General features: G+C 40.0%; 1 protein-coding gene across 3 annotated transcripts in view; it reads left to right on the top strand.

Annotated features, from left to right (window-relative positions):
* The window catches only part of CYL1 (alpha-N-acetylglucosaminidase family / NAGLU family), a 109126-nt gene that overhangs the window by 8283 nt on the left and 84856 nt on the right, over positions 1 to 15987 (top strand). For 2 of the 3 annotated variants that reach the window (XM_010258836.3, XM_088891237.1), the window contains one exon: positions 15215 to 15336. In XM_010258836.3, coding sequence (XP_010257138.1) covers positions 15215 to 15336 — 122 coding nt within the window. Of the gene's footprint in view, positions 1 to 531; positions 6112 to 15214; positions 15337 to 15987 lie in introns of those variants that run through there. The other variant, XM_010258838.3, reaches the window with a different exon arrangement.

Raw genomic sequence — 15987 nt, 5'->3', positions numbered from 1 at the left:
CTGCGAAATGGAGGAAGAAGACGTGGAAGAAGTTTCGGATAGCTAGTCCAGTTTAGGCAGTGTTTTGGGTGAGAAATTTTCAGAGGAAGAAGCTGCTGCAACTTTTGATCTGGATACATTGTTCTCACAAAGACCAGGTGCAGTAACGTCTCACTGTGCTGAGGAAGAGCCATACATTGTTGTCGCTGAACACATTTTGAACTCTGGGGGTGGAAACTCTAACTCACACTCAGAAGCTACATCTCAAAATCTCCTTGCCGAACAGGTTTTTTGTAAGGGATCCCTCGAGACTTCTCAAAAGCAATACGGGGACACAGTGGGGAGGCATAAACAGGTGGGTAAGAGTTGTGGTCTCTGTTTAACAGAGGTGATGGAAAGGCTAACTAATCAGAACTGAGCCTTGGAACCAGATGCAACCCACATTCCTTATCAGGGCCAGACGGTTTCTGTATCCAACTCCAGCACTCCCAATCTTCCCCACCACAACCCAGGTAACCGTGTCCTTTCGTTTTGTGATACTAACTGTTGCTTTTTGACTTCCATGCCAAATACAGATCCCAACCCAGAGGCTGCAGCCCTTGAAGGAGGGGATGGGGTGAGAGAAAATAGAAGCGACAGGGAGGGTCAGGAGAGAGAAGTAGGGAATGAAGGAGAAACAGAAAAAAAAGAAAAGAATCCTGGAAATCCTAGAGTGTCTGTTAATTGAAGCAGTGGTGGAAAACAGTCAAAAGAAAGGGTCAGAGGGAGTTAGAGTAGAGGGTTCTGAGGAAGAAGGAGATAGAAGGGGGAAAACAACAACAGGGGAGGGAAGTAGAAATTCAAGTGTAAGAGATGTAATTAGTGAGGATTCTATGGCGGGTTTTGTACAGAAACTGGGGTGCAAATTGAAAGATCCAAATGCTCTCAAAGTATTTTTGAAAACAAAGACAGAAGAAGCAAAATCTAAAAGGAGAAGAGTGAGTGAGGCTGAAAGGCTGCTAAAGGAGGTGGGAGGAGATAGAAGTTTGAAGGTTAAAGGAGAAAGAAGGAAGAGGAATAACTGAGGGCAGGAGGGTCTAAGGGGAAAGAAGATAGTTAGATGAGGATCTTAAGCTGGAATGTCAGAGGTTTGGGAAGTGCTAGGAAGAGAGCAGTAATAAAAGAGGCCATCAAGAAAACAGACCCAGATGTGGTACTTTTGCAGGAGACCAAGAGAGCAGATTTTGACATTAGGAGGGCAAGGAGTGTCTGGAGAGGCAGGGGGATTAGCTGGGCGGCTCTGCCTTCTTGGGGGTCTGCGGGGGGTGTTGTCACAATGTGGATGAATGAAGTACTCATAGGTCAGGAAGAGTTAATAGGCCAATTTTCAATTTCCTTGAAGTTTAAACAAGCGGAGGATGGGTTTGAATGGGTGCTTACCAATGTATATGGTCCAAATGATTACAGAGAGAGAAGGAAGTTGTGGGAAGAACTGGCCGATATAAGGGGACTATGGGAAGGGCCTTGGTGTCTTGGAGGTGACTTTAATGTTATAGGATTCTTGGAAGAGACAAATAGTCTGAGGTGGAGATCGACCTTGAGTATGAGGAAATTCAATCAATTTGTGGATGCTTACGAGCTTAAAGAGATCCCACTATCACACAACTGTTTTACTTGGTCCGATCTCCAAGTGAACCCGATTTGCTCTAAGCTGGATAGATTTCACTTCTCAAATGATTGGGAAGAACATTGGGGGAATCTAAACTCTAGAGCATATCCAAGGGTGACTTCAGACCATTGGCCTATTGTAATCTGTAGGGAGGAAGTGAGAAGTGCTGGTCCTGCTCCCTTTAGGTTTGAAAACATGTGCCTAGGACATCCGGGGTTCATAAAGAAAGTCAAAGAGTAGTGGCTAGAAAGCAATCCAACAGTGAAATGGAGTGGAATGGGGTTTCATAAGAAGCTCCAATATCTGAAAGACAAAATCAAGGAGTGGAATCTGTTAGAGTTTGGGAGATTAGAGGAAAGAAAGCGAATAGTGACTGCACAAATTGAGGACCTGGATGATAAGGAAGAAAGGGGTTGTCTTACAGAAGAAGATAAGGAGCTAAGATGGAATTTGCGTAAACAGTTAGAGGATTATCTTCTCCAGGAGGAAATAAGTTGGAGACAAAAATCAAGGTGTAAATGGCTGAAGGAGGGGGATAGGAATACCAAATTTTTTCATGCGATGGCAAGTGGAAGAAGAAGAAGGAATTTTGTATCAAGTCTGGAGATTGAAGGGGTTATAATATCCACCCAAAGAGAAATAGCAGGGGCTTTTGCAAATCACTTTAGGTCTATCTTTAGAAAACCCCTAAATAATAGGGTGTGGATTGAGGGTATGGAATGGCCAACTTTGCAGATAGAGGATAGGGATTGGTTGGAAAGGAAATTTGAAGTGGAAGAGATAAGGGAGGCATTGTTCTCTATGGATAGATCAAAGGCACCAGGCCCAGATGGTTTTACGATGGCTTCTTATCAAGATTGCTGGGAGATATTAAAGGAAGATCTATGGACTGTGTTTGATGAATTCCACTCTAGAGGGGTGATCAACCCAGGTCTGAACTCCACTTTTATTGCACTGGTTCCTAAGAAGAGGAATGCATGCCACCCAAAGGATTTCAGGCCGATCAGCCTAGTCAACAGGCTTTATAAGATTATCACCAAGGTACTGTCCATCAGAATAAGGAAAGTGCTCCCAACAATTATAGCAGATAATCAAGGAGCCTTTGTGAAGGGGAGATAGATAACATATCAAATTCTGATAGCAAACGAGAGCTTAGAGGAGTTTAAGAGATCCAAGAAAAAAGGGTTGATTTGTAAACTGGATTTGGAAAAGGCTTTTGATTTGGTGGATTGGTCTTTCTTGATGGAGGTGATGACTAATTTTGGTTTTGGGGATAATTGGTGCAAATGGGTCTTGGGTTGTATCAGGAACTGCCATTACTCCATATTGGTAAATGGGACAGTGGTCGATTTCTTCCCAGCCTTGAGAGGGATTAGGCAAGGAGACCCCCTCTCTCCCTTCTTATTTACTTTGGTAGCTGAAGTTCTGGGGAGACTAATTTATAGAGCAGATTCCAAGGGCTTAATCATAGGTTGGAGAGTTGGGAAGGAGCTTGTGCCACTCACACATTTGCAATTTGCAGATGACACCATACTCTTTTGTGAAGCAGGGGACCCTAACAAGGTTAGAAATTTGAAGCTCACTATACGCTTTTTGAGCAAATGTCAAACCTTAAGGTGAATTTTGAGAAGAGTGGTATAGTTGGGGTAAATATGGGCGAGGGGGAGATCTCTGAGGCTGCAGATATCTTAGAATGTGCAATAACAAACTGGCCCCTTAATTACCTTGGTTTGCCATTGGGTGATAACCCTCAGAAAGGTGAGTTTTGGGTTCCGGTTGTGGAGAGGTTTGAAAAGAAATTAGCAACTTGGAAGAAAACTATTTGTCTCTTGGAGGGAGAACCACTCTAATTAGGTCTACTTTAGCTAACCTTCCTGTTTACTTTTTGTCAATCTTCAAGATTCCGACAAAGGTGGCTAGTAGATTAGAGAAACTAATGAGAGACTTTCTCTGGGAGCCGGGGGAGGAGAAGAAGGACCATAGGGTGGGGTGGGAGATGGTTTGTAGGAGTAAGAGGGAGGGAGGTTTGGGTATAGGGAATTTAAGGAATAGGAACTTGGCTCTTCTGGGGAAATGGCTTTGGAGGTTCTCATTGGAGAAGGACAAACTTTGGGTGAAGATAGTGGAAAGTATTCATGGAGTTGCAGCAAATGGATGGGACTCTGGGGTTCTGGCAGGGAGTACAAGAGCATCTCCTTGGAAAGCTATTCAAGCTATTCTACCTTTGTTCTCTCCATGGATCAGGTATGACTTGCACTCTGGCAATCTCATTAATTTTTGGGAACATGTTTGGATTGGGGACTCCTCCCTAAAAGACCAATTCCCAAGCCTTTTTGCCCTTTCCACTTTTAAAAATGAACCGGTGTCTTCATTCATTGTTCCTTCTAGTTCTATTTCTGGGTCGGATGGAACTTGGGCCTGCGAAGAGATATCAGGGACACAGAGCTTGATGGTATATCATCACTGTTATCCATTCTTGAAGGGGTGTTCCTAGAGCCAACAAAGGCAGATAGTAGAATTTGGATTCTCACCCCCTCTGGTTCTTTCACTTGTGCCTCTTTCTTTAGCGCTCTCACACATTCTTCTTCTACTGGCTTGTCTTTCCCTGTTAAAGAGGTGTGGTGTCATCCTATACCTCCTAAGGTTGGGAGTTTCTGTTGGGAAGCCTTTCTGGAAAGAGTTAACACAACAGATTTACTTCAAAGAAAAAGACCCAATTGTTGTTTTTGTCCTCACTGGTGTGTCTTCTGTAAAGCTGATGGTGAGTCTGGATATCACTTACTAATCTTCTGTCAGTTCACTAACATCATTTGGGAGTGGTGTACTTCTTTGTTTGGGTGCAGGTGGACCCCCCTTCGAATGTGCAAAGCCTATTCACATGTATGCCGTTTCGGCCAACAAAAAGGGCCAAGTTTATGTTGAGGTGTATGAGGGCTGCAGTCTGTTGGACTATTTGGGAGGAGAGAAATTCACAAATATTTATAGATAAGGAGAGAAGTTTGGAAGCAACGCTGGAGGTCATCCACATTAGGGTTATACACTGGCTGAAAACCTTGGCTCTGTTCGCAGAATTCTCAGTTGATGAACTGCAAAGAAAGTGGAAGGTGATAGCAGAACTTGTTCCAATGAGGAAGGCCTCAAATTTTTGTTGGATCCCCCCACCCCATGACTTTGTTAAACTGAACTTTGATGGCAGCAGCTTGGGCAATCCAGGGCCATCCGGAATAGGAGTAATAAGAGATGAACAAGGGAAGCTGTTAGCTATGTATTCTGGACCAGTTGGGGTGGGAGATTCTTTGAGAGCTGAGATTCTTGCTGCTCTTGAAGGGGTACAAAGAATCAAAGATATGCATATTAACAAGTTGATCATAGAAGGAGATTCTGAAGTGGTGGTAAACTGATTGAAAAAGGATAGTCTTAGACTTTGGAATTACAGTAATGAAAAGAGGAAATTCAAGTGGCTGACTAAGGACATGGAAATCCAATACAAATGGGTAAAAAGAAGTGCGAACTCTTTGGCAGATGGTCTAGCTAGACAAGGGGTGAACAGACATTCTATTTTTTGGACTGTCTTGTAATTTTTGTTCTTTTGATGCTTAATGGTTGTTCTTGGGAGCTAAGATTGTTTAGTCCCCTTGCCCTGTATTTTTCTCATATTTTTAATATTAATTCAATCCACAGTTATTGATAAAAAAAATAGAAATACATTTATTCTGATTTTTTAAATATTAAAGTTATAATACATTATGTTTTATTATAAATTTAATCAACTGATTCTCCTTTTTGTAGTATTAAGATTATGATAAATTCTGATTTCTTATAAAACTTAATGAATTTATTATGATTTTTAATACTAAATTTATAATAAATTATGATTTAGTATAAAATTTATTAAATTTATTCTGATTTTTTATATTAAATGTAGAATATGGTTTATTATAAAATTTAATAAACATTTTCTGATTTTAATAAATATTTTAAAAATACTAACTAGTTAATATTTTATTACTTGAAAAATATTTTATGTTTTATATTATAAAGTAATTACTTTATTCTTTTGTTTTTATATTTTGTTAATTCTTTTTATAAATATTTTATTTGAAATATTAAATAGAAATTATTAATGGAATAATCTATATTAATATATTGTATTATATTAATATAATATACTAATATATTATATTTTTAATGTACATTAGTCGACATCTTGTCGACATAATAGGAAAAACTGTATTTTTTTTGGTTATTTGAACCGATTTGGTCGACCGACATAATGTAATTTTGATATTATCATCCACTTTCATGTCGGTGAGCCTCGACATTGACATATGTCGGGCGACATCAGTGACATTTGGCGACATTTGAAACCATGGTTATGAAGGCAGAGTATGTGAAATATGGGAGGATGATTAGTCATCTTGAGAGTGCAGCCACTTCCTCCAATCATTCAGGCAATCCAACTACTTTTGCATTTGCTCATTCAGGTATACGTGATACTACCAACCATGTAGCCATTTTAGGTAATTGTAGAATCCCTTGGATTATAGATTATGGAGCTTCTGATCATATGACCAACATTTCTACTCTGTTTAGTTCTTATGATTTACTTTCTGGTCGTGATAAGATTACCCTAGCCGATGGCTCTCTTGCTCTTATCTTTGGCAAGGGAGTCATCAAGGCCACTGACTCCCTTTCCCTTACTTCTATCTTTCATGTCCCTAAGCTGCACACTAATTTGATGTTAGTGAGCAACCTAACTAAACCCTTAAACTACAGTGTAACTTTTTTTCTTTCTTATTATGTTTTTTAGGACTTGAAGTATCAAAAAGTGATTGGGAGTGGCCATGAGGCGAATGGAATATATCTACTGGATATTCCTGGACAAAGCCAAGGACAACCTAGGAGAGCTTCTTTTGGGTCTACTTCTTTAGAGTCTTTTAGTCGTGTCATTTTATGTCATTTTCGTTTGGGTCATATATCCTTTACTGCTTTGAGTCATTTATTTCTAGAGTTGTTTAAATGAATTAGCATGTCTAGTCTTCATTATGAGTCATGTGAGTTATCAAAACATTGTAGAAGCACTTATCATTTGAGTAATAAGAGATCCACTTTTCCTTTTCATATTGTGCACTCTGATGTGTGGGGGCCGTACCACTTGCCTTTTCTGGGTTGCTATCGATATTTTATCTTGTTCATTGACGATTTTTCTCGGTATACTTGGTTATTTTTGATGAGATCTCATGATGAGGTTCCCAGACTTGTGAGACAATTCTATGAATTTGTCCTTACCTAGTTTGATACAAGAATCAAGATATTTCGGTTTGATAATGCAAAAGAATATTTTGAGAAAAATCTCACTTCTTATCTCATTGACTTTGGGGTTATCCACCAGATCTTCTGTGTTCGTACTCCAGAATAAAATGGAGTAGCTGAGAGGAAGAATTGTCACATAGTTAAAGTTGCAAGGAGCATTTTATTTGCTTCACATGTTCCTATAAAGTTTTGGGGGCATGCTATTCTCACAACAACATACCTAATCAATCATATGCCATCTAGAGTTTTGGGCTTTAAGTCTCCTTTTAATCTTCTTTATCCAAATAAGAAGCTTTTTTCTCTTCCCTTTGGGTCTTTGGCTGTACCTTCTATGTACACATTCCTAGTATCTAGGAGACATAAGTTTGAATCAAAGGCCCATAAGTACATTTTCCTTGGTTATGCCTCAACACAAAAGGGTAATTGTTGCTTTGATCCTAGTAGTGGGACTCGTTATGTCTCAGTGGATATCACTTTTGTTGAGTCTACTCCTTTCTATGGTTCATCTTAGGGGGAGTATTTGTCACAATTGTTTACACTCCCCCTTCCGCTTCCCGTTGAGTCTTCTTCTGTTGAGTCCAGGGGGAACAATCATCTCCTAGTCCCTCCACTATTCCTGTTTCTCTACCTTTGCCTCTTCATTCTCCTCCTATTCACATGTGGTACTAACGGCAAAAGACCAGGAGTGAACAGATTGTTTCTCGTACATCACATGAGCCTTCTACACTTCCAGTTACTGGAGAGACAACAAGTGCTAAGCTCACACCCTTGCAGTCTCCCTTCCCCGTCCTTGATGTTCCTATTGCCATTAGAAAAGGTAAACGGAAATGTATTGCACATTGTATTTCTAAACACCTTTCTTATGGACTTATTTACCCTTCATTATTCATATTACTCCTTTCTTTCCTATGTTTCTTCTCACACTATACCCAGGTTTGTATCAAAAGCACTCTTTACTCCAGAATGGAGGGATACTATGAGAACCGAGATAGAGGCATTGCATAAGAATGACACATGGAAAGTGGTTGATTTGCCTGAAGGGAAGGAGCCAATGGCTTGTAAGTGGGTGTATACTATCAAATATCATGCTGATGGTTCTATTAAGAGGTACAAAGCCCGGTTGGTTGCAAAAGGCTATACATAGATGACCTCTGTGAGGGTTCTACTATCTTTGACAGCTCATTCAGATTGACCCCTATATTAGCTTGATGTGAAAAATGCCTTCTTGAATGGAGAGTTACATGAAGATGCTTACATGTATCTCCCACCAGGGATATATGGCCCAAACATGCAGGGTAAGGTGAGTAGAAATCTGCTGAATTAAAAAATATGAAAGAAAAGTAGTTTCTTGAAGAGAGAAGGAAGAGAGAAGGAGAAGAAGAGAAGAAGAAAAGTTGAAAAGAAATGAGAACAATCATCTGGCCACCCCCTTCACTTATTATTTATACTAAAAATAATAGAACAATACAAAGACAACTATGCCCTTATAGGGCGGCAAAACATAAAACAACATATATAATACTCAAAAACATAATAAAATTTGGACTCACATAACTATTGTGGTAGATCATGTTCAAGCTTGTTCTTTGCCACCCCTTTTGTGAGAACATCAACCAACTGCAACTCTGAAGAGACATAAGGCAAACAAACTTCTCCGGTTGTTACCCTTTCTCTTATAAAGTGTCTATCAACTTCAACGTGTTTTGTCCTATCATGCTGAATTGGATTGTGGGCAATATTGATTGCAACCTGATTGTCACAGTATAACATCATAGGTTCCTCTGCTTTCACCCCAATCTCACTCAAAAGAGATCTAACCCAAAGAAGTTCCGAGACACCATGAGCCATGGATCTATACCCAGCCTTTGCACTTGACCTTGCCACAACTGCTTGCTTCTTACTCTTCCAGGAGATCAAGTTTCCACCTACAAAGGTACACGCTTCTGATGTAGACCTCCTGTCATCTAAGCATCCTGCCCAGTCTGCATCTGTATAGGATTCTAGCTTCAGATTCTCATGATTTGAGAAAAGAACGCCTCTGCTAGGGTGTTCTTTCAGATATGCAAGTATTCTCTCAATAGCTTCCCAGTGCTGAACCCGAGGTGCATGCATGTACTGACTTAGAACACTGACAGCATAAGAAATATCTGGCCGTGTCATACACAAATACAGCGGTCGGCTCATCATTCTTTGATATCTCCCCACATCCTTTACCAACTCACCATCCACACCATTAATTCTGTGATTTGGATCAATAGGAGTGTCTGCTGGTTTGGTCCCCAACTTTCCAGTCTCCCGCAGTAGGTCAAGTACATATTTTCTCTGTGAAATGAAGATCCTTGGATCTTGCAACTTCAATCCCCAAGAAGTATTTGAGCTCACCAAGATCTTTGATCTTAAATTCTTGCTGCAATGATTTTTTGAGATCATCAATCTCTTCCAGATCATTTCCTGTCACCATTATATCATCCACATACACAATCAGAATTGGCACCAGAGCATCTTTCCTCTTCACAAAGAGGGTGTGATCAGACTTTGTCTTTGTGTATCCAAAACGGATGAGTGCCCCTTTGAACCTGTAAAACCAAGCCCTAGGTGACTGTTTCAGTCCATACAGAGATTTTCTGAGTCTGCACACCTTTCCTTTACCAACATTTTCATAAAAGCCTGCTGGAATGTCCATATATACCTCCTCCTATAAGTCACCATTGAGGAAAGCATTTTTGACATCAAGCTGGAACAAGGGCCATGAATAGGTGGCTGCTAGAGATAAAAGGATACGAACTGAACTCATCTTAGCTACTGGTGCAAAGGTTTCCAGATAATTAACACCATTGGTCTGAGTATACCCTTTTGCTTCCAACCTTGCCTTGTACCTCTCTATCTTGCCATCGGCCTTATACTTCTCTATGAATACCCATCGACATCCGACTGTCTCCTTGTCTGGGGGGAGATCAACTATTTCCCAAGTTTGGTTTTTGACCAAAGCATCCATCTCATCTTGCATGGTTGTTTTCCACTCAAGTTTGGAGAGAGCCTCAGTAACATTCCTGGGTATAAACACAGAATCCAGGGAAGAAAGAAAAGCACGGTAGGAGGGTGATAAGGCACTGTAGGAAAGATGGTGTGAAATGCAGTGGGCTGTAAACTTTCTCTTCCCCTTACGAAGTGTAATGGGAAGATCAAGGTCTGTGGGATTAGCTGCAACAATGGTGTTAGGGACAGGAACATTATGATCAGAAAACATAACAGGCTCAGGCTCAAGAGGAATACCTAGAACTGTATCTGCTAAATCTGGAGTTTCAGAAGGACTAACAGAGAGTGGTGTGGGTTGAGGATGTGTGGAGTCAACCATCATCTGCCGGCACTGATATTTCTGTGAGGCTGCCCGTAGTGGGTCAGGTAATGAAACTGGAGGTGCAGGTGCTGGCTGAACTGATGGAGGCACCAAAGAAACAGGAAAAGGAACAGATTGTGAGTTCTCCTCCCCAAAACTCTCCCCCTGAGGATAACCACTCAAGAAGAAGAAGGTGGATTCAAAGAAGGTAACATCCATAGTGACAAATTTGCTCCTCGACACTGGGTCATAACGGCAATACCCCTTTTGGTTTTGAGCATACCCAAGAAAAACACATTTGTTGGCCTTAGGATCCAATTTCTTGCGATGAGGGCCAAGAATGTGAACAAAGGAAACACAGCCAGAAACCCTCAGAGGTATATGAAATATCTCCCCATTTGGAAAAAGAAGACTAAATGGCACTTTAAACCCCAAAGTCCGTGAAGGAACACAGCTAATCAAATGCATGGCTGTAAGAACTACATCTCCTTAGAACTGCACAGGAACTGAAGCACACACCAAAAGATTCCTTGCCACCTCCACAATGTGTCTGTTTTTCCTCTCAGTAACGCCATTCTGTTGTGGTGCATATGCACAACTGCTTTGATGAATTACACCATGTTCTAAGAGATACGTGGTCAGGTCCTTCTCAAAGTACTCTCTTGCATTATCTGATCTAAAAGCCTTAGTTCTCACTCCAAATTGTGTGAGAACCATCTGGTGGAACTGTCGTACCAAGTTAGGAACCTCATCACGTGATCTCATCAAATATATCCAAGAATATTGTGTATAATCATCCGCAAACAAGAGAAAGTAATAGAATCATCTCTCATGGAAGGGATATGATATGGCCCCCATACATCAGTGTGAACAATATTAAAAGTAGAAATATTTCTTTTATTACTTGGTTTGAAAGACTGTTACAATACTTTCCTAACCGACAACTCTCACACTCCAAAGTAGATGATTGAATAGACTCAAACAACTTTGGGAAAAGACATTTCAAAGAACTAAAAGAAAGATGTACCAAGCGATTGTGCGAAAGCATAATCTGGTTCACCGACTCTGACCTACTACAATTGCTGCTGTTAACATGATGGCCCTGATGTCTTAGAATTTCATCTAGAAGGTAGACTGCATTCACCTCACGACCACTCCCAATCATCTTCTTTGACTCCAGATTTTGCAAAACACAATTACCAGGATGAAAGATCACGAAACAATTCAAATTTTTTGTCTAAGAACTAATAGACAGTAGGTTGGTATGAAGTCTAGGGACATGTAAAACAAAAGACAAAATTATATCATTGGTCACTCTAACTGTCCCCTTCCCAGCAATGGGCATATGTGAACCATCTGTTGTAGAGACTCTGTGTCTACCAGAGCACCACTAATAGGAACTGAAAAGGGTAGGGGCATTAGTCATGTGCTTAGATGCTCCTGAGTCTATAATCCAGGGTGGTCCTTCCTTACCTGAAGTGGATGCAAGATTTGCAGTTACATATGAACTACCTGTATGTGCAAAGGAAGTGGTGTAGTTGGCTCCTGCATTCTGCTGTCCATCTAGAAGGTTAGAGCTAGGTGAATCTTTCTTACTCATAAGCTGTCCAAATCTGTCCAAATCTGTTCTCATTGCTGCTACTGCAATGGATTCCCAATCACTTTGGGAAAGAGGGGTTGAAGAGTCTCATGTAGTGGCTACATTTGCATTTCCCTTCTTGTTTTTTATCCGATCAGGCATAAGATTTGGATGAAGCTTCCAACAATTGTCCTTAGTATGCTTTGGCTTCAATAATCACACTCCAAGTCCTTATCTTCCCTTCTAGTCTCACTATTCCCCCCTGTCCCCATTCGGCTTAGGTTTTGTTGTACCAACCATAGCCGACTGGTCAATCCCAGGCTGTCTCAGCATTACATTCTTCCACTCTCCTCTCCAGAGACAAAGGCGTAGGCCTGAGAGAGTGTCACACCCTCCCTAGAAAGAATATGCTGCCTAGTAATGTCAAATTCAGGGTTCAACCTTGCCAAGAACTCAAAAACCCTATTCCTCTCTACTAGTCTGTGATAAGTTGTTGCATCATTTACATTTTCCCATACCACAGTTTCTAAGCGATCTATTTCCTGCCATAGGGTTTTAGCATAGAGAAATACACAACAAGAGGTTTTTCTCCCTGTTTCATACTTATCACCTGATTTCTTAACTGATAGTCTCTGGCCTCATTTTGCTTATGAGAGTTGGTTTCGGTCACTCCATCCCAAATCTCCTTACCAGTATTAGCTCATAGGAAATTTTTTGCAATAGGAGGTAACATAGAATTATCCAGCCAGGACATTACCATGTAATTCTCCTGCACCCATCGGGAAGAGTCTGTATCTGGTTTCTTCTCCTTCCAGTGAGATACCCTAATTTTCCATGGGCACCTATAGCCATCTTAGCTGATTGTGCCCACTCCAAATTATTTGTACCATCAAGTTTTACTGTAGTAATGATCCCAGACCCAAAAATTTCACTACTACATCTAACACCTAGTCCCATAGTACTGGTAGATTTCATCTCGGTATTCCAACTCTCCATCTTACTTGAAATAGTTCAATAATAAGAAAAAATAGATTGGAGACCTTCAAAAAATAATTTAATATCACGCACACAGAAACAACCCTTCCGGAAGAAGAAAACCCTAGCTGGAGAGAAATCTCTCTCCTCCCCATGCCTCCCTACAAAGAGAAAAGTGAATCGATCATTCCGGGAGGCTTAGAAAATTCTAGAAACCAAACCGCCTTCTTCAGAAAAACAAAAGAAAACTAACAATACCTGGGTGCCCAAGATCAGATAAAAAACAAAGAGTCCAACATTTTTAGGACTCTTCCCCGTACTCTAATTCTTCTTGATTTTGATGCCGAACAATAGTTCACCTTCCTGATGACTAGATTCCACCAAAAAATCCAAGAACTGGGCAATCTATAGCAGATCAATCAGCCCTTTACTACTTCATGCATTTGGCTGATCTAGGGCTGCATGAGAATGCTTCAATAAACCCTGGCCGATGCTTTGATACCAAGTAGAAATCTACCGAATTAAAAAATATGAAAGAAAAGTAGTTTCTTGAAGAGAGAAGGAGATGAAGAGAAGAAAAGAAGTTGAAAAGAAAAGAGAGCAATCATCTGGCCGCCCCCTTCACTTAAAAATAATAGAACAGTACAAAGACAACTTTGCCCTTACAGGGCGGCAAAACATAAAACAACATATATAATACTCAAAAACATAATAAAATTTGGACTCACATAACTACTGTGGTTCCCGCCTCCTATCTAACAACTAACATAAAACATCTACTCAGAAAAACATCATGAAACTGATTAATCTTCAACAAGGTGTGCAAACTGAAGAAGTTTCTCAATGGGCTCAAACAGTCACCTAGAGCCTAGTTTGAGAGGTTTAGGGCTGCTCTTGTTAACTTTGGTTACACACGGACTCAGTCTGATCATACCCTCTTTGTGAAGAGGAGTGGGTCATTAATGGTATATCTTATAGTCTATGTGGATGACATTGTAGTGCCTAGCACTGATGTGACAGGGATTAATAATCTTAAAGCCTTCCTCAATGTGGATGTTGAGATCAAAAATCTAGGAGAATTGAGGTATTTCTTAGGTATTGAAGTGGCTCGATCTAAAGATGACATCTTCATATCCCAACACAAATATGTGCTAGACTTGCTCATTGAAACAGGTAAAATGGGAGCAAGACCGGTGGCTACCCCTATTGATACGAGTCACAAGTTTTCTGCTTCTGATGGAGAACTATTGAAGGATAAGAGAGTGTTTCAAAGGTTTCTTGGGAAAATGCTATATCTACGTATGACTCACCCTAGCATTGCATATGCTGTTAGTTGCATTTTCCAGTTCATTCATGCACCAGAGATACACATAAAGTAGCAGCAGAGAGGATTTTATGTTACTTGAAGAGTACTCCCGAGAAAGGTATTCTTATTGCTAAGCATGGCCACATGAAACTAGAAGCCTATATAGATACTGACTGGGCAGGCAACATTGATGATCAGAGCTCAACTTCGGGGTACTGTAGTATGGTTACATGTAATATTGTTTCTTGGAGGAGCAAGAAACAATCAATGGTTGCTAGATCTTCAGCTGAGGCAGAGTATAGAGCTATGGCTCATGGAGTTTCTGAGTTGCTTTGGCTTCGGTCTCTGATGGAGGAATTGGGTGTTGAGTATGATAGACCAATGGTGCTGTATTGTGACAATCAATCTGCTATTAACATTGCCCACAATCCCGTACAACATGATAGAACGAAGCACATTGAAGTTGATAGGCATTTCATCAGAGAAAGAGTGGCTTTTGGAGAAGTTTGTCTACCTTTAGTTGCATCTGAAGAACAGTTAGTTGATATTCTTACCAAAGGAGTCTCCAAGGCGAAGCTACAACATGACACAAGCAAGCTGGACATGATTGACATATATGCACAGCTTGAGGGGGAGTGTAAAGAAGATGGGCCAAATGATCCATAGCCCACAGTTGTGTTTTTATTTATTTTTTGTTTATGTTCTGTTTTGTTAATGGGCCTGCTAGCATTAACATCTTATGTTTTAATTAGCTAGCTGCCCCACTAAGGGCTTACTTGTAACTTCTGATTATTAGTGATTAATCTTTTAATGAAAAGGATTAGGGAAAGGAGAGAGTGTATGAACAACTCATCTCTTTCACCCCTTTCTCCTCAATTGTTCTCTTCCTCTTCTTCTCTTCTTGTTGTTTTCTTTTTGTTTCTTCACCTTTTTTAATCAGACTTCTTATTTCTTTATTGGGGACTGCTTTTCTTCTGGTTCCTTTTGCTCAGTGTTATATTTTTCATATTTATTACTATCAAGGAAATGAGTATACACAGCTTTTCTTCAGATGTGCTAACAATGAGTTGTTTGCAGATTCCTTTGTTTGGTGGGATTGGGAAAGATGGGAAAAAGAAATAGACTGGATGGCTCTTCAAGGGGTTAACTTGCCTTTGGCATTTACAGGACAAGAGACCATTTGGCAGAAAGTTTTAGAGGTTGTATGATTATTCATTCATATCCTGTTTTCCTAGCACAAAATGATTTAGCTTGTACTTGTTGGTGTTCAAAGATGTCCTTGCCATACACTCTTCTGGATGAATCTATCAGATATACTTCTATGTTCTAGTATTTGAGGTTGCACTGAATTTTCTCTCATGGTTAAATTTAACGTATGCTGGTCTTTTTCTCAATAAGTTCATTAAGAAGCTTAAGTCTGTTGGTTGCAGCTGCTGCATTGCTACATAGTAAAATATGTTGCATATGAGATTGATGACTAATTTTCCTATAAATATTTGATTTAATATTTTTGTTGTTCCTAGATGTCACATGACATTGCCAACCTAATGTGGATTAATTTGTGTGGTTACTATCTTTTCTTTCATTTTTTTTGGATTGATACTTATCTTCCTTTTCATTGTTTATATGTTTTTATTTAAGGATTAAAAGACAAGTTCCTGTTATTCACAAGAAATGGACTGTAGCTGCTAGATACATTGGGTGTTGTCATGCACCATGCTCAAATAATTTCTTTTGTTATTTCCATATGTGGCTGAAGCACCATTTAACAAGAGCAGTTAGGAATGGATGCATATAACATATATTATAAAGAGAGCAATACTCAAGAAGACCTAATACAAAATTTAGAC

This window comes from Nelumbo nucifera, chromosome 7 (genome assembly GCF_055504915.1).
Source record: "Nelumbo nucifera cultivar China Antique chromosome 7, China Antique-T2T, whole genome shotgun sequence".
NCBI lineage: Eukaryota > Viridiplantae > Streptophyta > Magnoliopsida > Proteales > Nelumbonaceae > Nelumbo > Nelumbo nucifera.
The sequence above is the reverse complement of the archived record's forward strand: the minus strand, read 5'-3'. Positions and strand labels throughout refer to the sequence as shown.